Here is a 19,669-nt window from a genome sequence, read left to right as displayed (position 1 = left end):
AGTGATTATTACTAATGGCTAGGGCCACTGGCAATAATCGCATTCCCACAAATTCAATATGCTGGTTGTACCCAAGTCAATTGAAGAATTGACTTGGGTACATTCAACCTGCCCATACATGGTTCCAAGCTCGGCCAGTTACTACAGAACCAGCCGAGATTCGAACCGTCTATGACCAGCTTAAGACAGGAAGCGTGTTATAGGCAAGGTCACCAGGAGAGTGAGTGAGAGCTATTATTATCATGGACGTTACAGGCTATCGTACATTATTGGTAACACTTATAATTGACATCTATGAATGAACATACTACAAGCCCCGTCGGCTGACACAGCAGACTGACTTGTATCTCTCTATGGAACACAAAGGCATGGTCCACCGATTGTGGTTGCAATGCTTTGCAAGCTCATATGCAAAAAATAAATGCATTGTATTATTTTTTAGCAAAAAGGTGGGGGTTAGCTTTTAACTGATCTATTATTAAAATATATAAACGCATGCATCAGGATAGTTACACCTGCAGTGAATGTTTGGTGAATGTCACATTCATCGCAGTACCCATGCAGTTATATTTTTTCTTATTAAGAAGCATATGTTAAATGTGTGGCCTGTTTCAATAAATAATATGTATATCTGTTATAAAAGAAACAAAAATAAATACAACTAGAAGTACATTATAATTTAGTTGTAGTCCCTTTCACAAGTCAATTAAAGCAGTATTAAACCCCAAACCAAAAATGTAATACATTGCAGTTTACTAATAAGTAGTGGCTGCATCAGTTTTCTTTTCTTTGACGTTTTCCTCTGATCTGCCCAGTAACACACCTCCTGTATTAGTAAGACACCGCTCTGGAGGAATGAGAACAGGAGGCACAGCAGACAGCAACACTGTCCAGTCTGCAGAGAGGGGAGTGTTAAATTAGCAGATTTAGAACCACTAACAAATTAATGCCAAACTCCAGATCACACTATATAAACATTTTTTTCCTTTTGAGATAAAGGTTTTACATAAATAAATAAAATCTGTTCATTTGAACCACCCCTGTCAGTGTTAAATGGATTGTAAAGGCTATTTTTTTTTTCAAAATAATAACATGTTATACCTACCTCCTCTGTGCAGTTGGTTTTGCACAGACCAGCCCAGATCCTCCTCTTCTGGGTCCCTCTCTGCTGCTCCTAGCCCCTCCCTCCCTCCTTTGAGTGCCCCCAGCCAGCAGCTTGCTACAAGGGGCACCCAAGCCGGGTCAGAGCTCTGTGTATCCATTCAGACACGGGCCGCTGCCTAGCCCCACCATCTCTCCCCTGATTGGCTGACTGACTTTGATTAACAGATGCGAGAGCCAATGGTGCCCCTGCTCTGTCTCAGCCAATCAGGTGGAATGTCTTAGATTACTGAGGGGACCGTAGACATCGCTGGAGAAAGATGGAGCTCAGGTAGGTAATAAGGGGGTTGCTGGGGTGGCTGCTACACACAAAAGGTTTTTTATCTTAATGCATAGAATACATTAAGATAAAAAAACTACTGCCTTTACAACTCCTTTAAGTGGTTTGGTTTATGCATGTAAACTGATACATTCTGCTGGAGAGCTTGTGCATTTGAAAAACAACAGACTTGCTGGCTGGTTCACCAGATAAAAATAGAAGGAAGAAAGCCTAAAAAAAGCAAACTAATGCAGGATATCATCTAAGAATTGGTAAGCTGCAATATAATAAAATGTTTTTTTGGTTTAATACTGATTTAACCTCCCTGGCGGTATTCCCGAGCGTGACTCGGGGTTAACATTCAGTGCCAGAAGCGGTAACCCCGAGTCACGCTCGGGGTGCATTTTTTTTTCCCCCAAAAATTCCTGGCGATCCGGCGAGGGTTTCCCGCTGGATCGCCGGTCAGACTAGTCCCGCTGGGGGGGATGCAGAGTGAGCGCAGCGGTGGCTAAACATCCCGGCGATCCAGCGGGGTTTCCCGCTGGATCGCCGGTCAGATGAGTCAGGGGAAATGCAGAGTGAGCGCAGCGGTGGTGTGGTGACATCCCGGCGATCCAGCGGGGTTTCCCGCTGTGATCGCCGGTGAGAGCCCCGGCAGAATGTATTGCAGAGTGAGCGCAGCGGTGTTCTTACCTAATCCCGGTGAGAGCCCCGCTGATGTCTTCTCTGATGTCTCCTCTCTCTTCCGTCTCTGTGAACCGCAGCGCCTCACAGTGGCGGAAGTGGGCGGGAGATTCAAAAAAGTTACAATGTTACAATGTAAAAAAGTAAAACACACACATAAAGTTACATGATACAGTGTAATCTGACAGGATTTCACTGTATCACCTCAGATTTCACCTCAGATTATTCTACACTGCCCTGGCTGCCCTTTTTGCTGTTTTATCTAACCAAAAAAAATAAAATGGCATCAAAGCGTCACTTTAGCACCTCCAAAGCGGCTTTGGATCAGATAAGTGACAGCGACAGCGACACAGAGTTCCTCGCAGAATTGAGCGACAGCGATAGCGATTCGTGGCAAGATTCGTCATACGACTCCGACTCTGACCAGAGAAGTAGCGACAGCGACGAATCTCCACTTGAGCTCAGTGAGGTGCGCACTTGGTGCCCTATTGATTGCGGTATGGATGCAGTACCACCGCCAAGATTCCCGTTTACAGGATCGCCTGGGATGAAGGTAGAAGTTGATCACAATGATCCTTTGGCGTACCTAAAATTATTTCTGACAGATGACGTCATTGAAAAGATTGTCACGGAGACAAACCGCTACAAAGAGCAGCAATCCACTACTCTGCACAGCAAGTTTTCCAGATCCAGAAAATGGGAACCTGTGAGTAAGGAGGACATATGGAAATTTCTGGGGCTAATACTTCTCCAAGGGGTGGTGGGTAAACCCCTGCAGAGATGGTACTGGACTAAAAATAAATTGCTGGCAACCCCATTTTTTGGCACCATCATGTCCGAGTACCGATTTTCCCTCATAATGAAGAATCTACACTTCACCAACAATGAGGACTTTGACGAAGCCACACATCCAGCGCCCAAACTGAAGAAAATCTGGGAAGTATTCCAAATGATTATAACAAATTTCCAGCAGGCCTATGTCCCAGACCGTGACATCAGCATTGATGAAAGTCTGATGGCTTACAAAGGACGCCTCAGCTGGATTCAATACATCGCATCCAAGAGAGCGCGGTTTGGAATAAAATCCTATATGCTCTGCGAGTCTACAACTGGCTATATATGGAATTCCATCATATACACCGGCAAAGGAACACAATTCAACCCCAGGTACAGCGACTATGGGATGGCAACGTCATCAGTCCTTTCATTGCTTGAACCATTGCTCAATCAGGGGTATTGTGTAACAACCGACAACTTTTACACGTCGCCTGAGCTGTACGAGTTTCTACTAAAAAACAAGACTGACGCATATGGAACCGCTAGAGCCAACCGACGTGACCTGCCATGTATGTTTTCCAAGAAAAAACTGAAAACAGGAGAAATGGTGGCCTGGCAGAAAGGAAAGATGATGGCAATGCGTTGGCGTGACAAAAAAGACGTGTGCCTAATGAGTACAGTACATACCACCTCCACTGCCATGGTCCACACAAGAGGTGGGAAAGATGTCAAAAAGCCACAACTTGTGATCGATTACAACAACACCATGGGAGGAGTCGATAGAGCCGATCAGGCGATGACCTTCTATCCAGCTATGCGGAAGCAACAAAAAAAATACTATAAAAAAATATTCAGGCATCTCCTGGAACAATGTATGTGGAATGCCTATATACTGCACAAGGGAAGGAGTGACAAGCCTCTTGTTCACTCCGACTTCATCTGGAAGGTGGTGGAGCAAATTTTTTTGAACTACCAAACGCCATCAGTGGCCGTGAACAGATCTGGACGTCGCGCTGTTGACATTGTAAACCCAGAGAGGCTGACTGGTCGTCACTTTACGGATTACATCCCGCCAAGCGCAAAAAAGGCAGCACCTACAAGAATGTGTGTAGTTTGCTGCTCAAAGCGAGATGGGAATGGAAAAAAAGTCCGAAAGGAAACAAGGTTCTATTGCTCTGATTGTGACGTTGGTCTATGTGCAGTCCCATGTTTCAAAATTTACCACACCCAGGATGTTTACTGAATTTTCTTCTGTTTGACAAATTGCATTATTTATTACTGAATTTTCTTCTGTTTGACAAATTGCATTATTTATTACATTACTGAATAAAATGATATTATTTATTAGATTATAACTCATGATTTTATTTTTTCGAACGTTATTACATCTGAGAGGTCTACTAGAGTCTTCTTAGGTCAGGTTAAAGTAAGTAATTACTAAGAATTGCAGGCCTACAATAAATAACACCAAATTTCCATACAAAAAAATGGTACCGCTTTTGGAACAAAATTCCAGACAGAATCATACCGCTAGGGAGGTTAAGCTGTACTGCATTTCCATCTGGAAATGTGATCTGTTGTACCAGGCCTGTAGAAAAGTACATGCACAACTGAATTATAAAGTTATGACATGGCACCACAATCTGCAATTCTATACTGTGAAAGATCATAATGCATAAGAAGTCATTATTCATCAGAGTGTGGCATTTTACTTCTTTCTATAATTTGGGTCACATCTATGTAACTGTGATATGTAGCACAGATCTTAGTAGGATTGCCTCAACAGGATGTTTTATTTCTTGTAATAAGCATCTGTAGTACATTTTCAGTAACGGCTAGATCACTAAACTTATACTCAACTGATCCCCATCTTTTACCACTTGTGGACTAAACACCGTGAAAAGGTGATGTATAACCAGAGAACATGAGACGAAAGGGAAGCCCGGAATCTCTAAACATGCAGCAAACTGTGTCACCCTCCCAGTCTGTAAGCAAGTGTTCCCCGGCACACTTACAGCATCGCCTCTGCCAACCAGACCACTTTGAAAAGTGGAACTTTACACATAACAATTTGATTTAAAAAAATATGTTCGTTAGCAAAGAACATACATTCTACATGAATAATTTGCTACCAAAATTAGTGTGAGCTGTAAATTGCCTCCAGGATTGCTCCTGTTCCTTCTAGCTGGATCATGTAATTTTGCTAAAAACCCAAAGCCCCAGCTGTAAATCATAAAGCAGAACTAACCCCATTGATTTACCGGTTTCAAAAAACAGTTTGATTTGATTGTGCTCTCAACCAAACTGTCAAACCATCAAATGGCTGGTGTTACAACTGATTACATGTGCAGCAACCATGGCAGTTGCAGATCAAACAGAAGCAGCTTCCTTGGCTGTTAACCACTTTAGCCCCGGGAAGGATTTACCCCCTTGCCGACCAGAGCATTTTTCTGCGAATTCTGTACTGAATCGCTTTAGCTGACAATTGCTCAGTCATGCAACATTGTACCCAAACAAAATTTACGTCCTTTTTTTCCCACAAATAGAGCTTTCTTTTGGTGGTATTTGATCACATCTGCGGTTTTTATTTTTTGCGCTATAAACAAAAAATGACCGACAATTTTGAAAAAAAAAAAAGCAATATTTTTTACTTTTTGCTATAATAAATATTCCCCAGAATTATATAAAAAAACGAATTTCTTCCACAGTTTAGGCCGATATGTATTCTTTTACATATTTTTGGTAAAAAAAAAAACACAATAAGTGTATATTGATTGGTTTGCGCAAAAGGTATAGCATCCACAAAAATAGGGGTTAGATGTATGGCATTTTTTTTTTTTTTTTTTACTAGTAATGGCAGCGATCTGCAATTTTTTAATCGGGACTGCGACATTGTATCGGCCACATCTGACACTATTTTGGGACCACTGTCATTTATACAGCGATCAGAGCTACAAATAGCCACTGATTACTGTATAAATGACACTGGCAACGAAGGGGTTAAACACTAGGGGTGATCAAGGGGTTAAGTGTGTCCTAGGTAGGTGCTTTAACTGTGGGGGGAGTGGACAGACTGGGAGTAAAGAGAGAGACTGCTGTTCCTGATTACTTGGAACAACAGATCTCTCTCTACTTCCCTGACAGAACGGGGATCTGCCTGTTTACACTGACAGATCCCTAGGAAGGTGTTCTAATTGTAGGGGGGATGGTCTCACTACAACACCACAGAGATCACTGCTCCCGATGACGGGGAGCAGTAGATCCCTGTCATGTTGCTAGGCAGAACAGGGAAATGCCTTGTTTGCATCTCCCCGGTTTGCCTCTCTGTGTCATGATCATGGGCCGCCGGCGAACATCGAGTTCATGGGACCCGCGGGCACGCTTCCAGGGTACGCGGTGCGCACTTGCTAAGCAGCAAATTCAAAGGGATGTACAGGTACGCCCATTTGTCTGCCCTTGCCATTCTGCCGACATAAATCGGCATGCGGTGGTCGGCAAATGGTTAAGGATAGGAGGGTTTAATTCCGGTTTAAGGCTGTTAGCAGATTGGCCTCTACAAACTCAGCAGTGCCTAAAAATGGAGAGCAACTGAGCATGTGCAGAGCAGAGTGAGACAATGTATTACTGGATTTTATACAGTATAGCCACCTATTTTTAATGTTTTACATAACTATACCTGCAATAGGGGTCAGCCTGAAGTGACCTATCAGGATTTAATTTTCTGACTAAAGTTCCACTTTAATCCTTGCTTCTGTGCTTAGTCTTCTATGGATAGCTCTGTGCTCTGGCAAGGTTTGCACTCACATTGAAGAGAACCTCCGGGACCACAAGTGAAAATGTTCCCAGGACCTCCTCTTCTAAGTGACCCCGGGCACAGTACACCTAACCATTCCCAGGCATGTTTCTACTCACACCATGCAAACTGTCCATGCCCGGGCTGATTTAAAACTGACATTGTGAGTGCCCCCAAGATTTAGATACAAGCACAGTATCATTTTAGATATCAAGTAAAAATGTAATAAAATGTTGCATATACAATATAAGAAAATGTATCCATAATGTCTTAAGACCCACACCATAGATGCCATGCAGTACTATTTATTTAAGCTTCTAGCTTTCAGGAACTGTTATTTTATTTTCTCTTCAGACATAGTATTTAAATGGCAATGACCATATTTTGTCATCAATAACGATTTTAAAATTGCTGCTTTTATGACGAGATTTTTAAATTAGGTGATAGGTTCACAAGGGCAATTTGCGACTTTTAAACCCTGTTAGTAATAGGTCTAGATTATGTAACAATACGTGTAACTTGTGCTGTGAGCAAATATAATTGACCCCTACCCTTAAGGTACTTGGGTAAGCGGATCCTATGCAGGTGTGCTAAGAATGCAAATAGGTATTGTGTAGCTGTATCTCTGTTACAACTAATCGGAAGGTTAACTGAATATAAAACCTTGCACTTTTTCCTTCACAAAATAGAAAAGATTTTTTTTCCAGACACAAGCTGTCAGTAAAATTAGTAAGGAAAGCCTGGCAACAAATTCATCTTGGCAGCATAAATAGTCTTAGACTGACTTAGAAAAAATAAACTGTAATAGTTCTTGAATCAAAACCAGTTCTGTCACTGAGGGAGGAAATTCTGTTTACTTTTACATCTGAATGTCTTTTAATCAATTGTTGATAAAGATTTTTTTTTCTTCTTTATTCGTGTTAATATAACGCTTTTTGTAAATCAAAACTTTACACAGCTTGGTGCAGCAGGACGACAATTCATAGGCAACAGTTCGAGTCCTTTTCAGTCTGGCATTCCTGTAGTCCGTTTTTGAGCCATGAATACATTAACCAAAAATAAACTGCATTGAATGCCTAGGGGTGCAGGGATGTAAGAGAATGTGCATTCTCCCATACCCACCCACATCTTATTCAGGTTCATAGGACCAAACTTGCATCCGGGTCTGCTTTTACCAACCTGACCGGAAGAGGGCAGATAAAGGCAAACACACAGATAAGGATTGCATGGGTCTCCCGAATTGGAAAAATTCTGATCCAACGTAACAAGGAATCAGTCTAGGTTACTCTGCTGAGACGGAATAGAGGACAACCTTGTGAAGGGGGCCTACACAATTTAGAGCAGGGGTCTTCAAATTTTCCAAATAAAGGGCCAGTTCATTGTCCTTTAGATGGGCCGGAATATGGCCAGTGGGAGTAGAAAATGTCCTGGCATCAGGAATAGTGCCCCATCCTTTTGTATCACTGGGAGGAATAGTGCCCCATCACTGGTGTCACTGGGAGAAATTCTGCCCCATTGTTGGTGTCAGTTGAGGGAATAGTAGAAGTGAGAGAAAGTATGCCCCACAGTTGATGACAGTTGAAGGAATGTTGCCTCATAGTTTGTGTCAGTAGGAGGAATGTGTCTCATATCAATGCGAGGGATGGTGCCCCAAGGGCCGCACAAAGGCAAGCAAAGGGCAGCACTTTGCTCGCGGGCAACAGTTTGGCGACCACTGATTTAGTGTTTAGTCTGTTATTACTATTTTCAGATTTTGTAAATCTAAGAAATAATTACTTTTTTTCCCTCTATGAAGGTTACAGGTTTGTTTTTTATTTTCTAAATGGGTTCCTTTAAGCTAGTGTATTGTTGGTTCACTTACCTTTTCCTTCGATTTCCCTTCTAAATGTGTTTTTTCTTTGTCTGAATTTCTCACTTCCTGTTTCTCCCTAGTAAGCTTTCCCCCATCATCCGAGCCGTTCTGGCTGGGGGTTAGTCGGCCAGAACAGCTTACTGAGGAGGAACAGGAAGTGAGAAATTCAGACAAAGAAAACAAAGAAATAAAACATTTATAAGGGAAATCGAAGAAAAAAGGTTAGTGAACCAACAATGCACTAGCTTAAAGGAACCTTTTTAGAAAAATAAAAAACAAATCTTTACAACCCCTTTAAGCTTCTTTATTACGTGTTTTATATATTCAGGGCTGTTCTTTTTCTTTTTGTCTATTTAGTAAATACTCAGACACAAACCTGCAGTGGAAATGACAGTTGGAGAATAATCATCTGAATCTAATTGGTTACTATGGTGCATTGCAGACTCGAAGCATGTTGATAAAAAAAAAGGTCATTTACTCTTAAAGTGTAATCACAGATCACAATTGGATGCAGCTAGCTTTTGCGTCTATCAATCCATCTGGTCCAACAAATATCACTGTGATGTTGAGATACGCAAGGCTGAATTCACAAAGCTTTAACACGAGGATAAGATCTTAAGTTTAGCCATGTGACTGTCATTTTTAAATGTCATTAGCCTCAGCTGAAGATCACCGTCACGTTTTGAAAAGAAGGATCCTTATCCTTGTGGGTTAGCTTTGTGAATTGATCCGATATCACTCGAGAAGTAACTACTTTTAGATTAAGACTGAAAAGCGATCCAAGCCACAAGCTGTTCTCTTCCTTTGTGCATAGGTGCTGTAATTGTGCTGTACATTATAAAGCGCTGCATAAACTGATGGCGCTATATAAATCATGTAATAATAATATGGTTTATTTTTAAAAGCTTTAAACTGTGAGATACACAGCCTGCGTTTTTTTTCTGTTCTTAGCCATCATTAGTGCATCGTGCTTTGCCCATCTCTTTCACCAATTTTTTTTTTTTTTTTTAAATCAGTGGGAAAAAGCAACAGCGCTCCCTTCTCTCTCTTCTTCAGAGAATTGCTATGTTAATGAATGACTACACACAAACATTGGGAATACGTGACTGGCAAAGCATCCCTCCCTCCTCCAGGGCTGCCTTGCCCGATCTGTGCAAACAAACAATGTTATCCTGTCTCCAGGATCATATTTCAAAACTGATTAGCACCAGGTGATCCTGAGCAGGAACCAACAGACAGGAATGGAAAATGGATATTTGTAGGCCACACGGCCTGTTATGTCACAGCTAGTTAAAAGCACTCCAAAAGTAGACTAGACCAAGAAAGCATGTGAGTCTTAGCTGCCTGAGATTGTTAGTGTCTACAAAAATGAAATATACAGCCTACACTTCATAGGCTGAGACTACTGAGGCTGTTTACTAAAGAAGTTGAGAATCTTCACTCAAAAAAAAAAAATGTGCGAATATTCACCTCAATTATCCAATCAGGATTTTTATCTGAGCAAGGGGAAATTGGTTTGAGATTATTCATATTTTTCTTTAATGTTGGATGATTATACAGGTCAAAATCCCTTGTTAACAGCAGCAGTTGTATTTGTTACATTTTAGATATTTTTCTGGTATAAAACATTTTCCTTTTAGTAGTTTTCACTACTAAAAAAGAAAATGTTTTATACCAGCAAAATATTTAAAATTGAGTTCACACTGCTGTTCATTCTAAAACAAAATCCTTGGGATCACCATATTTAGGAATATTTTTTCAATAATCAGAAATTGACATAATTACGCTTTCCTGGTTTTAATCAACTGATCTGGACGTTCACGGCTTGCTCCATTGGTTTCAATAGAGCAAATCGTTTCAGACTGCGCATGAATTTATATTTACAGCCAATCAATGCCATTCCTTCACGACAGCACTGACTTCTACAGATCTATCAAAGCAATGCCTACCAGCAATTGCAGGCAAACAAGTACCAAGTTAGGTGCATGCATGTGTACTGGGTGTAATGTAGGACTTTTGGGTCTACCTCTATATGCATTATGTGAAATTAAAACATATACTATATATAGTTAATTTATAGTTTTTTTTACTGTTATTTAAGAAACATAAATTAATTATATTTCCTCCTAATTATGTGTATCTATATATAGATATATAGCTATACCTATATATAGATATGGCAAAATAAAGTTCCTTATATGTACAATTTCAAGCATCAAAATACAAGCAATTCAAAAATTATTAGATTTATAGTTGTAAACGATAACATGGATTCATTACATCTAAACGTGAGCTGTTAATAATTCCATGGTACTTCCAATGATATATTTACTATTTAACCAGTTATCCAACAATGGAAATGCATGAAAACATAAAATAATTATATTCAATTGCCTGCTCTTAAAGGGGTTGTAAAGGTTTTTTTTTTTTTTTTTTCTAAATAGGTTCCTTTAAGCTAGTGCATTGTTGGTTCACTTACCTTTTCCTTCGATTTCCCTTCTATATGTTTTTTTTTTCCCCTTTGTTTTCTTTGTCTGAATTTCTAACTTCCTGTTCATCCTCAGTAAACTGTTCTGGCTGACTAACCCCCAGCCAGATGATGGGGGCAAGCTTACTGAGGAGAAACAGGAAGTGAGAAATTCAGACAAAGAAAAAAAACATTTAGAAGGGAAATCGAAGGAAAAGGTAAGTGAACCAACAATGCACTAGCTTAAAGGAACCTATTTAGAAAAAAACCTTTACAACCCTTTTAAGAAACAGTTGTGACCATAAGGCCGGGGGTTCACACTGCCGCGACTTTAAAGTCGCGCAATTTTGCGTCCCCGATTTTGACGTGATTTCAGGGAATGCCTTTTAAACTTGAGGTCTATGGACCTCAACTTGCATCAAAGTCAGACCAAAGTAGTACAAGGCCTGACTTGAAGTCGCGAAGATATGAATGGTACTCATTGGAAATCATGGGGTATGACTAGTCATGAGACTTTGCAGTCCCAAGTCGCAGGACAAGTCGCATAAGTGTGAAAGGGGCTTTAGTGAGCTTGCATGCATATGTTCCTTGGATATGCTTTTCATGAACTATACATACCTGCTCACTTCATGTTCAATTTTTGTAAATATTGGGTAAGCCAATTTGCTCCATTATTGACGATCAATGGCCTACATAATGAGCCTACAGCCTGGGTTAATCAATCCAAACATACCAGGTTATAGACATTTTTAACCATAGACTGACGCAGGTTTGCTTGGCTCATATGAAACTAAAAGCGGCCAACACAACCTTTTTTTTCTTTTTTTTATTAAACCAACTTTGCCCAAATATTTTCTCCATGCATATGGCAAAAACACCAGAAACTAACTAAGACCTCAAACATGAGAAAAGGTCCTTTATGACAGTATTGGGTAGATTTACTAATAGTGGTGCACTCAAAATCTGGCTACTATGCACAGCTGCACAAATCAAAATGGATTTTTGAGTGGTTGTCATGACCCTCGGTTTCTGTAATAGTAGTCAATCAAGCCTTTCACTTCAGCTTGTTCAATTGAGCTTTGACAATAAAACCTGGAAGCTGATTGGATTCTATGCAGAGCTGCACCAGATTTTGCACTCTCCAGTTTTAGTAAATAACCCCCTATTTCTCAACTCCAGTCCTCAGGTACGCTTAGCTGGGCAACCAATAAACTGGGATAATTCTCAAGCTACAAATGTTTATTAATAAATGACCCCTGCAAGGAAACGTGACCTGTTGGGTACCGGACGTGAGAAAATATTCATTATGCAGGAGTTATATTAGCGCCAACAGTTTACGCAGCTCTTTACAATGAAGAGGGGGATAGTACAATTACAATACAGTTAAATACAGAAGGAATACAGGGGTCCTGCTTATGGAGCTTACCATCTAAAAGAAGAAATGTTTTAGAACATGTCTACTTTAACCTTTTCTGGACCGTTCCACGCAGATATGCTGCGGCAAGGTGGCCCTCTTGCGCAAAATCACGTACCTGCGGGTCGCTGTGATTGGACACAGCGGGAGCCAATCAGCAGGTCTGGTGGATGCGATGTTTGCTGGCACCCCGCGATCGTTCTCAAGAGGGGCAGAATGGCGGTCTGCCTATGTAAACAAGGCAGACCGCCGTTCTGTCAGAGGGGGAGATGGAGATTTTATGTTTCTGCTAAGCAGGACACAGATCTCTCTCTTCCCCCAGTCAAAGCACCTCCCACACAGTTAGAAAGCACTCCCAGGGAACACATTTAACCCTTTGATCGCCCCCAGTGTTAACCCCTTCCCTGCCAGTGTCATTAGTACAGTGACAGTGCATTTTTTTAGCACGGATTGCTGTATTAGTGTCACTGGTACCCAAAAAGTGTCACTTAGTGTCCGAATTGCCCGCGGCAATGTCGCAGTCCCACTAAAAAATGCTGATCACCATCATTACTAGTAAAAAAATATATTAAAAAATTCCATAAATCTATCCCATAGTTTGTAGACGCTATAACTTTTGCGCAAACCAATCAAGAACGCTTATTGGGATTTTTTTTTACCAAAAATATATAGCAGAGAACATATTGGCTTAAATTGATGAAGAAATTTGATTTACATTTTTTTTATTGGATATGTTTCATAGCATATAGATTTTTTTTTAATTGTCTGTCTTTTTTGGTTTATAGCGCAAAAAATTAAAACCGCAGAAGCGATCAAATACCACCAAAAGAAAGCTCTGTTTGTGGGGAAAAAAGCACAGGGTACAAGCGTGGCACGATCGCGCAATTTTCGAATGCAGTGCCGTATCGCCTGGTCACGAAGGGGGGGGGGGGGGACCTTCCAGGGCTGAAGTGGTTATAGGACTACAATCGTGGAATGAATCGAATTCTGACAAATATGTGTATGTAGTCGTTTCATGTACTGTACTAACATTATTTATTATAGTCTCTTTTCATTTAACATGCATCTTGTAAATTTTTTTCAATATTTACATGTTGTTCATGTAAATATTGAGACCAATATAGGACCAAGTGTAACACACTAGCAAGGGTGCTTTCAAGGGTCACTTTTTATCTCATGGTTTAAATCTTACCAAAAAAAAGTGTTGCTGCAACTGCTTAAGCATCCCTTGCAGCCTTGTGCTTTGTCCCCACACCTGTCACTGTCATTCTGCTAGACAGCTTAATCTGCATATAAATAAAGAGAAAGGGTAAAATTACGACAGAGGTGATCAAAAAAAGGGAATTTGTATACGAGAACTACCATAACTTCAAATAGTACGGTTTTGAAACATGACTGTTGGAAGATCCACTTTAGCCATGATGTGAATCAGGAAAAAATCTGCGGTCAGGGTCAAGTAGCTGGTCTTGTTTACTTAAGTGAACAGTGATGTGCGAAAGCAAAAGGCTTGCTGTGTTAATTGCTACAGCTCAATAGCTCTGGAGCTACCTACAATGCACTCCAAGCCTCACGAGTGTCTGATTCCTGATATTAGATACAGTATTTGAGGATGAATCATCTTTCTAGGCCTGAATATGGAGGTGTAAAAAGTAAACAGTGTCTGGGGTTACTATGAATGAAAAAAACAACAGGTTTCTTTTAAGGACTAATGTAATTCCAGCAATTATGGCCAATAAGCAAACATAATCCTGCTTTAAATCTGCAATAAATGAAAAGCAAAAGCTCTGCTTTAATTACTTTCATGAAATATCTCATTACTATCTTAGAACTGCCTGCGTAGTAGAAAATAATACACAGTCGCCTAATACTCAATTCACACATTAGACTGCCAGAATCCATGCTGTCATAATATTATCACACATCGACTCCCAGCTCCATATTAAGTAGATATCAGTTAGTACTACTGTATAATATGTGTACTTTTTTGGTGCAAAAATCCAGGCAGGATTATCAGGCTAGCGACACGAGCATACGTTTATAATCGCATCAATCTAAAATACAAAGCTTAGATATAAATACAAATCTGTTGCTGATATAGAACTACATAAGACAGCAGAAACCATTATTAGGAAGCCACAATCCTGCTGAGAATTGCCTTTCTCCGGCAGCAGTTCTACCCTGATTCACCGAGACAGTTGCTCAATCCCAGTCAATAGGTTCATTGTTAAAAACAGTTGTGCTGTGCAGTCTGCATCCCATCCCTATGGAATAGATGTACACCGCAACAGGGCTTTGACAATTGGGATTTCTACCAATGAGGTCATTGTATTGAAAATACAAGTTCAAGGCTATATGACGAGCAAGTGTCCCTTCCACATGGCCAGGATAGGGCTTGTATATTCCTCCCTGCAGGAGAACAAAGGAATGCAGAGCCCAGCTCCCCCCTGCTCCTCCCATTCACGTGCTCAGCCCTCAACCACAACAAGCACCCCACCACATATACACCGCTGGATCTCATTGTGTGTGCAATTATTTATGATCCGCCAAGGACACGGGGACTGTCTACGACAATGTTACATGCATGTCACATTCACAGGGAGTGAGGGGAATGCCAAAAAGCCAGCACATCCTACACTGCCCTGATTAGAGGTCTACAACAATTAGACGATCAGGGAAATTATTCAATGAAAGAATATCGGTGGGGAGAAATGATAGAACAACCTTCAATGCCCTGGCTAGAATAATTAGATGATGGTGATCTAGCCTGAGGGGATTGAGATATATTCAATGAATGTCTATCAGTGGGCGAGTAATTAAAGCACACCCTACACTGCCCTGATCACGGGTCTAGAACGGTTTTACCATGGGGGGGATTTATTCAATGAATGTGAATAGGTGGGGGACTAAATTAAGCACACCCTGCACGGTCAGGATCACAAGTCTAGAACATTTATATGATGGGGGGATTTATTCAATGATAGTGTATGGGTGCATAGTGAATAAAGCACACCCTGCATGGTCAGGATCACAAGTCTAGAACATTATTACGATGGGGGGATTTATTCACTGAACAACATGTACGGGTAGATAGTAAATAAAGAACACTCTGCACGGTCAGGATCACAAGTCTAGAACATTATTACGATGGGGGGATTTATTCACTGAACAACATGTATGGGTAGATAGTAAATAAAGAACACTCTGCACGGTCAGGATTACAGGTCTAGACCATTTATACGATGAGGGGATTTATTCAGTGAACGTGTATGGGTGGATAGTAAATAAAGCACACCCTGCACCGTCAGGATTACAGGTCTAGAACATTTATACGATGGAGGAATTTATTCAATGAACGTGTATGGGTGGATAGTAAATAAAGCACACCCTGCACTGTCAAGATCACAGGTCTAGAACAATTAGGTAGTGTGGATCCAGTCTAGGGGGTTATTTAATGAAGTCTATCGGTGGGGATAAAATAAAGCTGACCCTGCACTGCCTTGGCTAGAAATTCAGATGATGGGGATCTACTCTGAGGGAATTGAGATATATTCAGTGAAAGTCTAATCAGTGGAGTAGTAATCAAAACTTACCTGCATTGCCTTGGCTAGAAAAATAAGATAATGCGCTGTCCTGATCATGGGGCTACAACAGTTACATGATGGGGGAATTTATTCAAAGAACGTGTATGTGTGGGTAGTAAATAAAGCACACCCCGCACTGTCCTGATCAGAGGTCTAGAACATTTATATGATGGGGGAATTTTTCAATGAAAGTGTATGAGTGGGGCAGTAATTAAAGAATACCCTGTACTGTTCCGATCATAGGTTTAGGATAATTAGATGATAGAGGAAATTATTCAATGGAAGCGGGGGAGTAATTAAAGCAAACCCTGTACTGCCCTAATCAGAACAATCAGATGATGGGGAAATTATTCAATGAAAGCGGGGGAGTAATTAAAGCACACCATGTACCGTCCGGATCGGAACAATCAGATGATGACGAAATAATTCAATGAAAGTCTATGATTGGGGGAGTAATTAAAGCACACCATGTACTACCCTGATCAGGGGTCTAGAACAATTAGACGACGGGGAAATTATTCAACGAAAGTCTATGAGTGGGGGAGTAATTAAAGCACACCATGTACTGTCTAGATAGTGAGATTCTAGTCTAGGGGGAGTTATTATCAGTGCACTTGGGGCTGATGACTTGGTCTATATATCATCATCCTATTTCCACACGTAATCCCCCAGATAAGCCAGGCTAATGACACCGTAATGGACGCTAAAGAGCTGCCGAGCAATCCACGACGCGACTCAGTAACACTATGCCAAATATAGAGCCGTGTGTTATTTTTACCCAGCATGGCAGCCCTTCAGGAACATGATCTCACCCACCCATTGTCTGCTCTCCACTCCCTACCCCTATTATCCCTCCATGCCATAACTTTCCCCCCCTCTGTAGTGCTGAGATCGTCCCAGTATCTTTTGTAAAAGGCTTAGAAAATTGCCCCATCAGCTCCCCTTTCACACACACACACAGTCAGCGAATGCTGAGGTTACATAATACAACATTTCCAGGAACTCCTGTATGTGTGTGTGCCGGCAACAGGAGACAGGACCCAGCACGGCTCATCGCTGGCATTCACAGATGACACCGCAATTCCTCCTCATTCACTGATCGCTAGAATTCCTTCTTATTCATTCACTGATCATTACTAGAATTCCTTCTCATTCATTGATTACTATCATTCCTTCTCATGCATTCACTGACCATCACTAAAATTCCTTCCAGTTTGTTCACTGATCATCACTATAATGCCTTCTCATTCATTAATCATAATTCATTCACTGATCATCACTATAATCCCTTCTCATGCATTCACTGGTCACTATAATGCCTTCTAATTCATTCACTAATCATCACTATAATGTATTCACTGATCATCACTATAATTCCTTATCATACTTTCCCTGATCATCACTAGAATCCATTCACTGATCATCACTATAATTCCTTATCATACTTTCCCTGATCATCACTAGAATCCATTCACTGATCATCACTATAATTCCTTCCTATTCATTCCCTGATCATTACTAGAATCCATTCACTGATCATCACTAGAATTCCTCCTCATACATTCGCTGATCATCATTACTATAATTCCTTCTTATTCATTCACTGATCATTATCACTAGATCTGCGCTACCCAGGGTGATGCTGGATAGATGAGGATAGTTTGTGAACAATGGGGGAAGATTCCCACACATGGTTTCCTTGTAGTGGAGGATGACATGCTGCTTCATTAGGTAACTGATGGATCTCCTGCACCAAATCTCACAATCAATACATAGAGCGGCGACAACAACAAGCTGGAGCCCCGCCGCCTCCCTCCCTACACACAGCGCACGGGTTATGCAATGTATGAAAGAATGAGTGAGCCGAACCCTCCCCCGAATCCCAGACAACAAAAGGACAAATCATTCCACCGAACACCTCACCTACCGGCCCGCACTGCACACTCTATAGGGGACGATCACAGCACCCCACATGATGCACACATTATATAGGGGACGATCACAGCACCCCACATGATACACACATTCTATGGGGGACGATCACAACACCCCACATGATACACACATTATATAGGGGACGATCACAGCACCCCACATGATGCACACATTCTATAGGGGACGGTCACAGCACCCCACATGATGCACACATTCTATAGGGGACAATCACAGCACCCCACATGATGCACACATTCTATAGGGGACACTCACAGCACCCCCACGTGATGCACACATTCTATGGGGGACACTCACAGCACCCCCACGTGATGCACACATTCTATAGGGGACACACACAGCACCCCACATGGTGCACACATTCTATAGGGGACGATCACAGCACTCCACATAAATACACATTATATAGCATCTGATCACAGCACTATACATACATACATACATATTCTATAAGGGACGATCACAGCATTCTACATACATATTCTATAGGGGACGATCACAGAATTCTACATACATATTCTATAGGGGACGACCACAGCATCCTAAATACATATTCTATGGGGGACGATCACAGCATTCTACATACATATTCTATAGGGGATGATCACAGCATCCTAAATACATACTCTATAGGAGACGATCAGACCATCCTACATACATACTCTATAGGAGACGATCAGAGCATCCTACATACATACTCTATAGGGGACTATCACAGCATCCTACATAAATATTCTATAGGGGACGATCACAGCACCATACACACTCTATATACACGTGCAGTGCTCTGCACTGTTTTGATCCCAATTCCAGGCAGTGATAGATGGATGCTTGTGACAGATCCATTCACCTATGTATATATGTAAATGAGGAGCCAATTCCAGTGCTGACACATGTCAGGGATCAATAGCAGCATTGTCACATTACCTGTCAGAGGTGTGATCCAAGGCAACGTATCCTTAGGACATGTTAGTATCCAGAGGTGGGCGATCAGATGTAGCAGTAGGTAGAAGTGGGTAAGGGATGGTAGACTAGGATGCTGAATCGGGCACTAGCACCTCCCGTGTGTGTGTGTGTATGCAGCGTGTACTCGCTCCCGTCCCCACTCCAGTCTCCAGCCTGTAGAGATCTGTGTTAGTAGGTCAATACTCCTCAGTGTTACTCTCTGTGCACTTCCAGGCTTTGCGCTGACTCAAGCGAGCTCCGCCCCGCGGGCCAATCGTTTCGGCGTCGCTTTGAGTCGGCGACCAATGAAAGTGCGGAGCCGGAGACAGGGGGCGGGGGGTGGAGGAAGAATGAAGAAGTCTGCTTGTGAACACAGTGTGACTGTAGAACGTGGAGCTCTTGTCCTGTGGATTGCATAACTAGAGCCGGAGGGAGAAGGATGGGAGGGGACGGGGGCATTTACGTAACCGGCCGACAGCAATACGTAGCGCTGTGGTAGAGGGTTAACCCCTGAGAGACACAGGGAGAAGGGCAGCCAGCCTTTGTTTGTATGGGGAATGAATGAATGGAGGGGTCGCGGTGTGTGAGGAGACGTGACCGGTGCATTATGGGGGGGTAGTAAATGTCAGGGTGGTGATGGATGATGACGTCACTGGGAACAGCAGCATGCTGAGTGAATGAGCGGAGCGGCGTGGTGTACGGCGACACGTTGTAGTCTATTGTCTGTAATCAGCGCTCACTGCTCTTCCAGGAAAGCAGCCATCACTCTATTCCCATCTACCT

At 41.7% G+C, this 19,669-nt stretch overlaps 2 protein-coding genes across 2 annotated transcripts in view; one reads left to right on the top strand and one right to left on the bottom strand.

The window, feature by feature from the left end:
• The window catches only part of NFIL3 (nuclear factor, interleukin 3 regulated), a 31,986-nt gene extending 12,854 nt beyond the window's left edge, over positions 1-19,132 (bottom strand). Inside the window, exon 1 of the mRNA XM_040354837.1 lies at positions 18,869-19,132. The gene's annotated coding sequence lies outside the window, so the exon portion shown is untranslated. The remainder of the gene's footprint in view (positions 1-18,868) is intronic.
• LOC120912763 (piggyBac transposable element-derived protein 4-like) lies at positions 2,385-4,124 on the top strand. Its single transcript, XM_040322640.1, has one exon. It carries the CDS (start codon positions 2,385-2,387, stop codon positions 4,122-4,124), a length of 1,740 nt encoding a protein of 579 aa, XP_040178574.1.
• Positions 19,133-19,669: the final 537 nt, after the last annotated feature.

This window comes from Rana temporaria, chromosome 1, assembly GCF_905171775.1.
Source record: "Rana temporaria chromosome 1, aRanTem1.1, whole genome shotgun sequence".
NCBI lineage: Eukaryota > Metazoa > Chordata > Amphibia > Anura > Ranidae > Rana > Rana temporaria.
The sequence above is the reverse complement of the archived record's forward strand: the minus strand, read 5'-3'. Positions and strand labels throughout refer to the sequence as shown.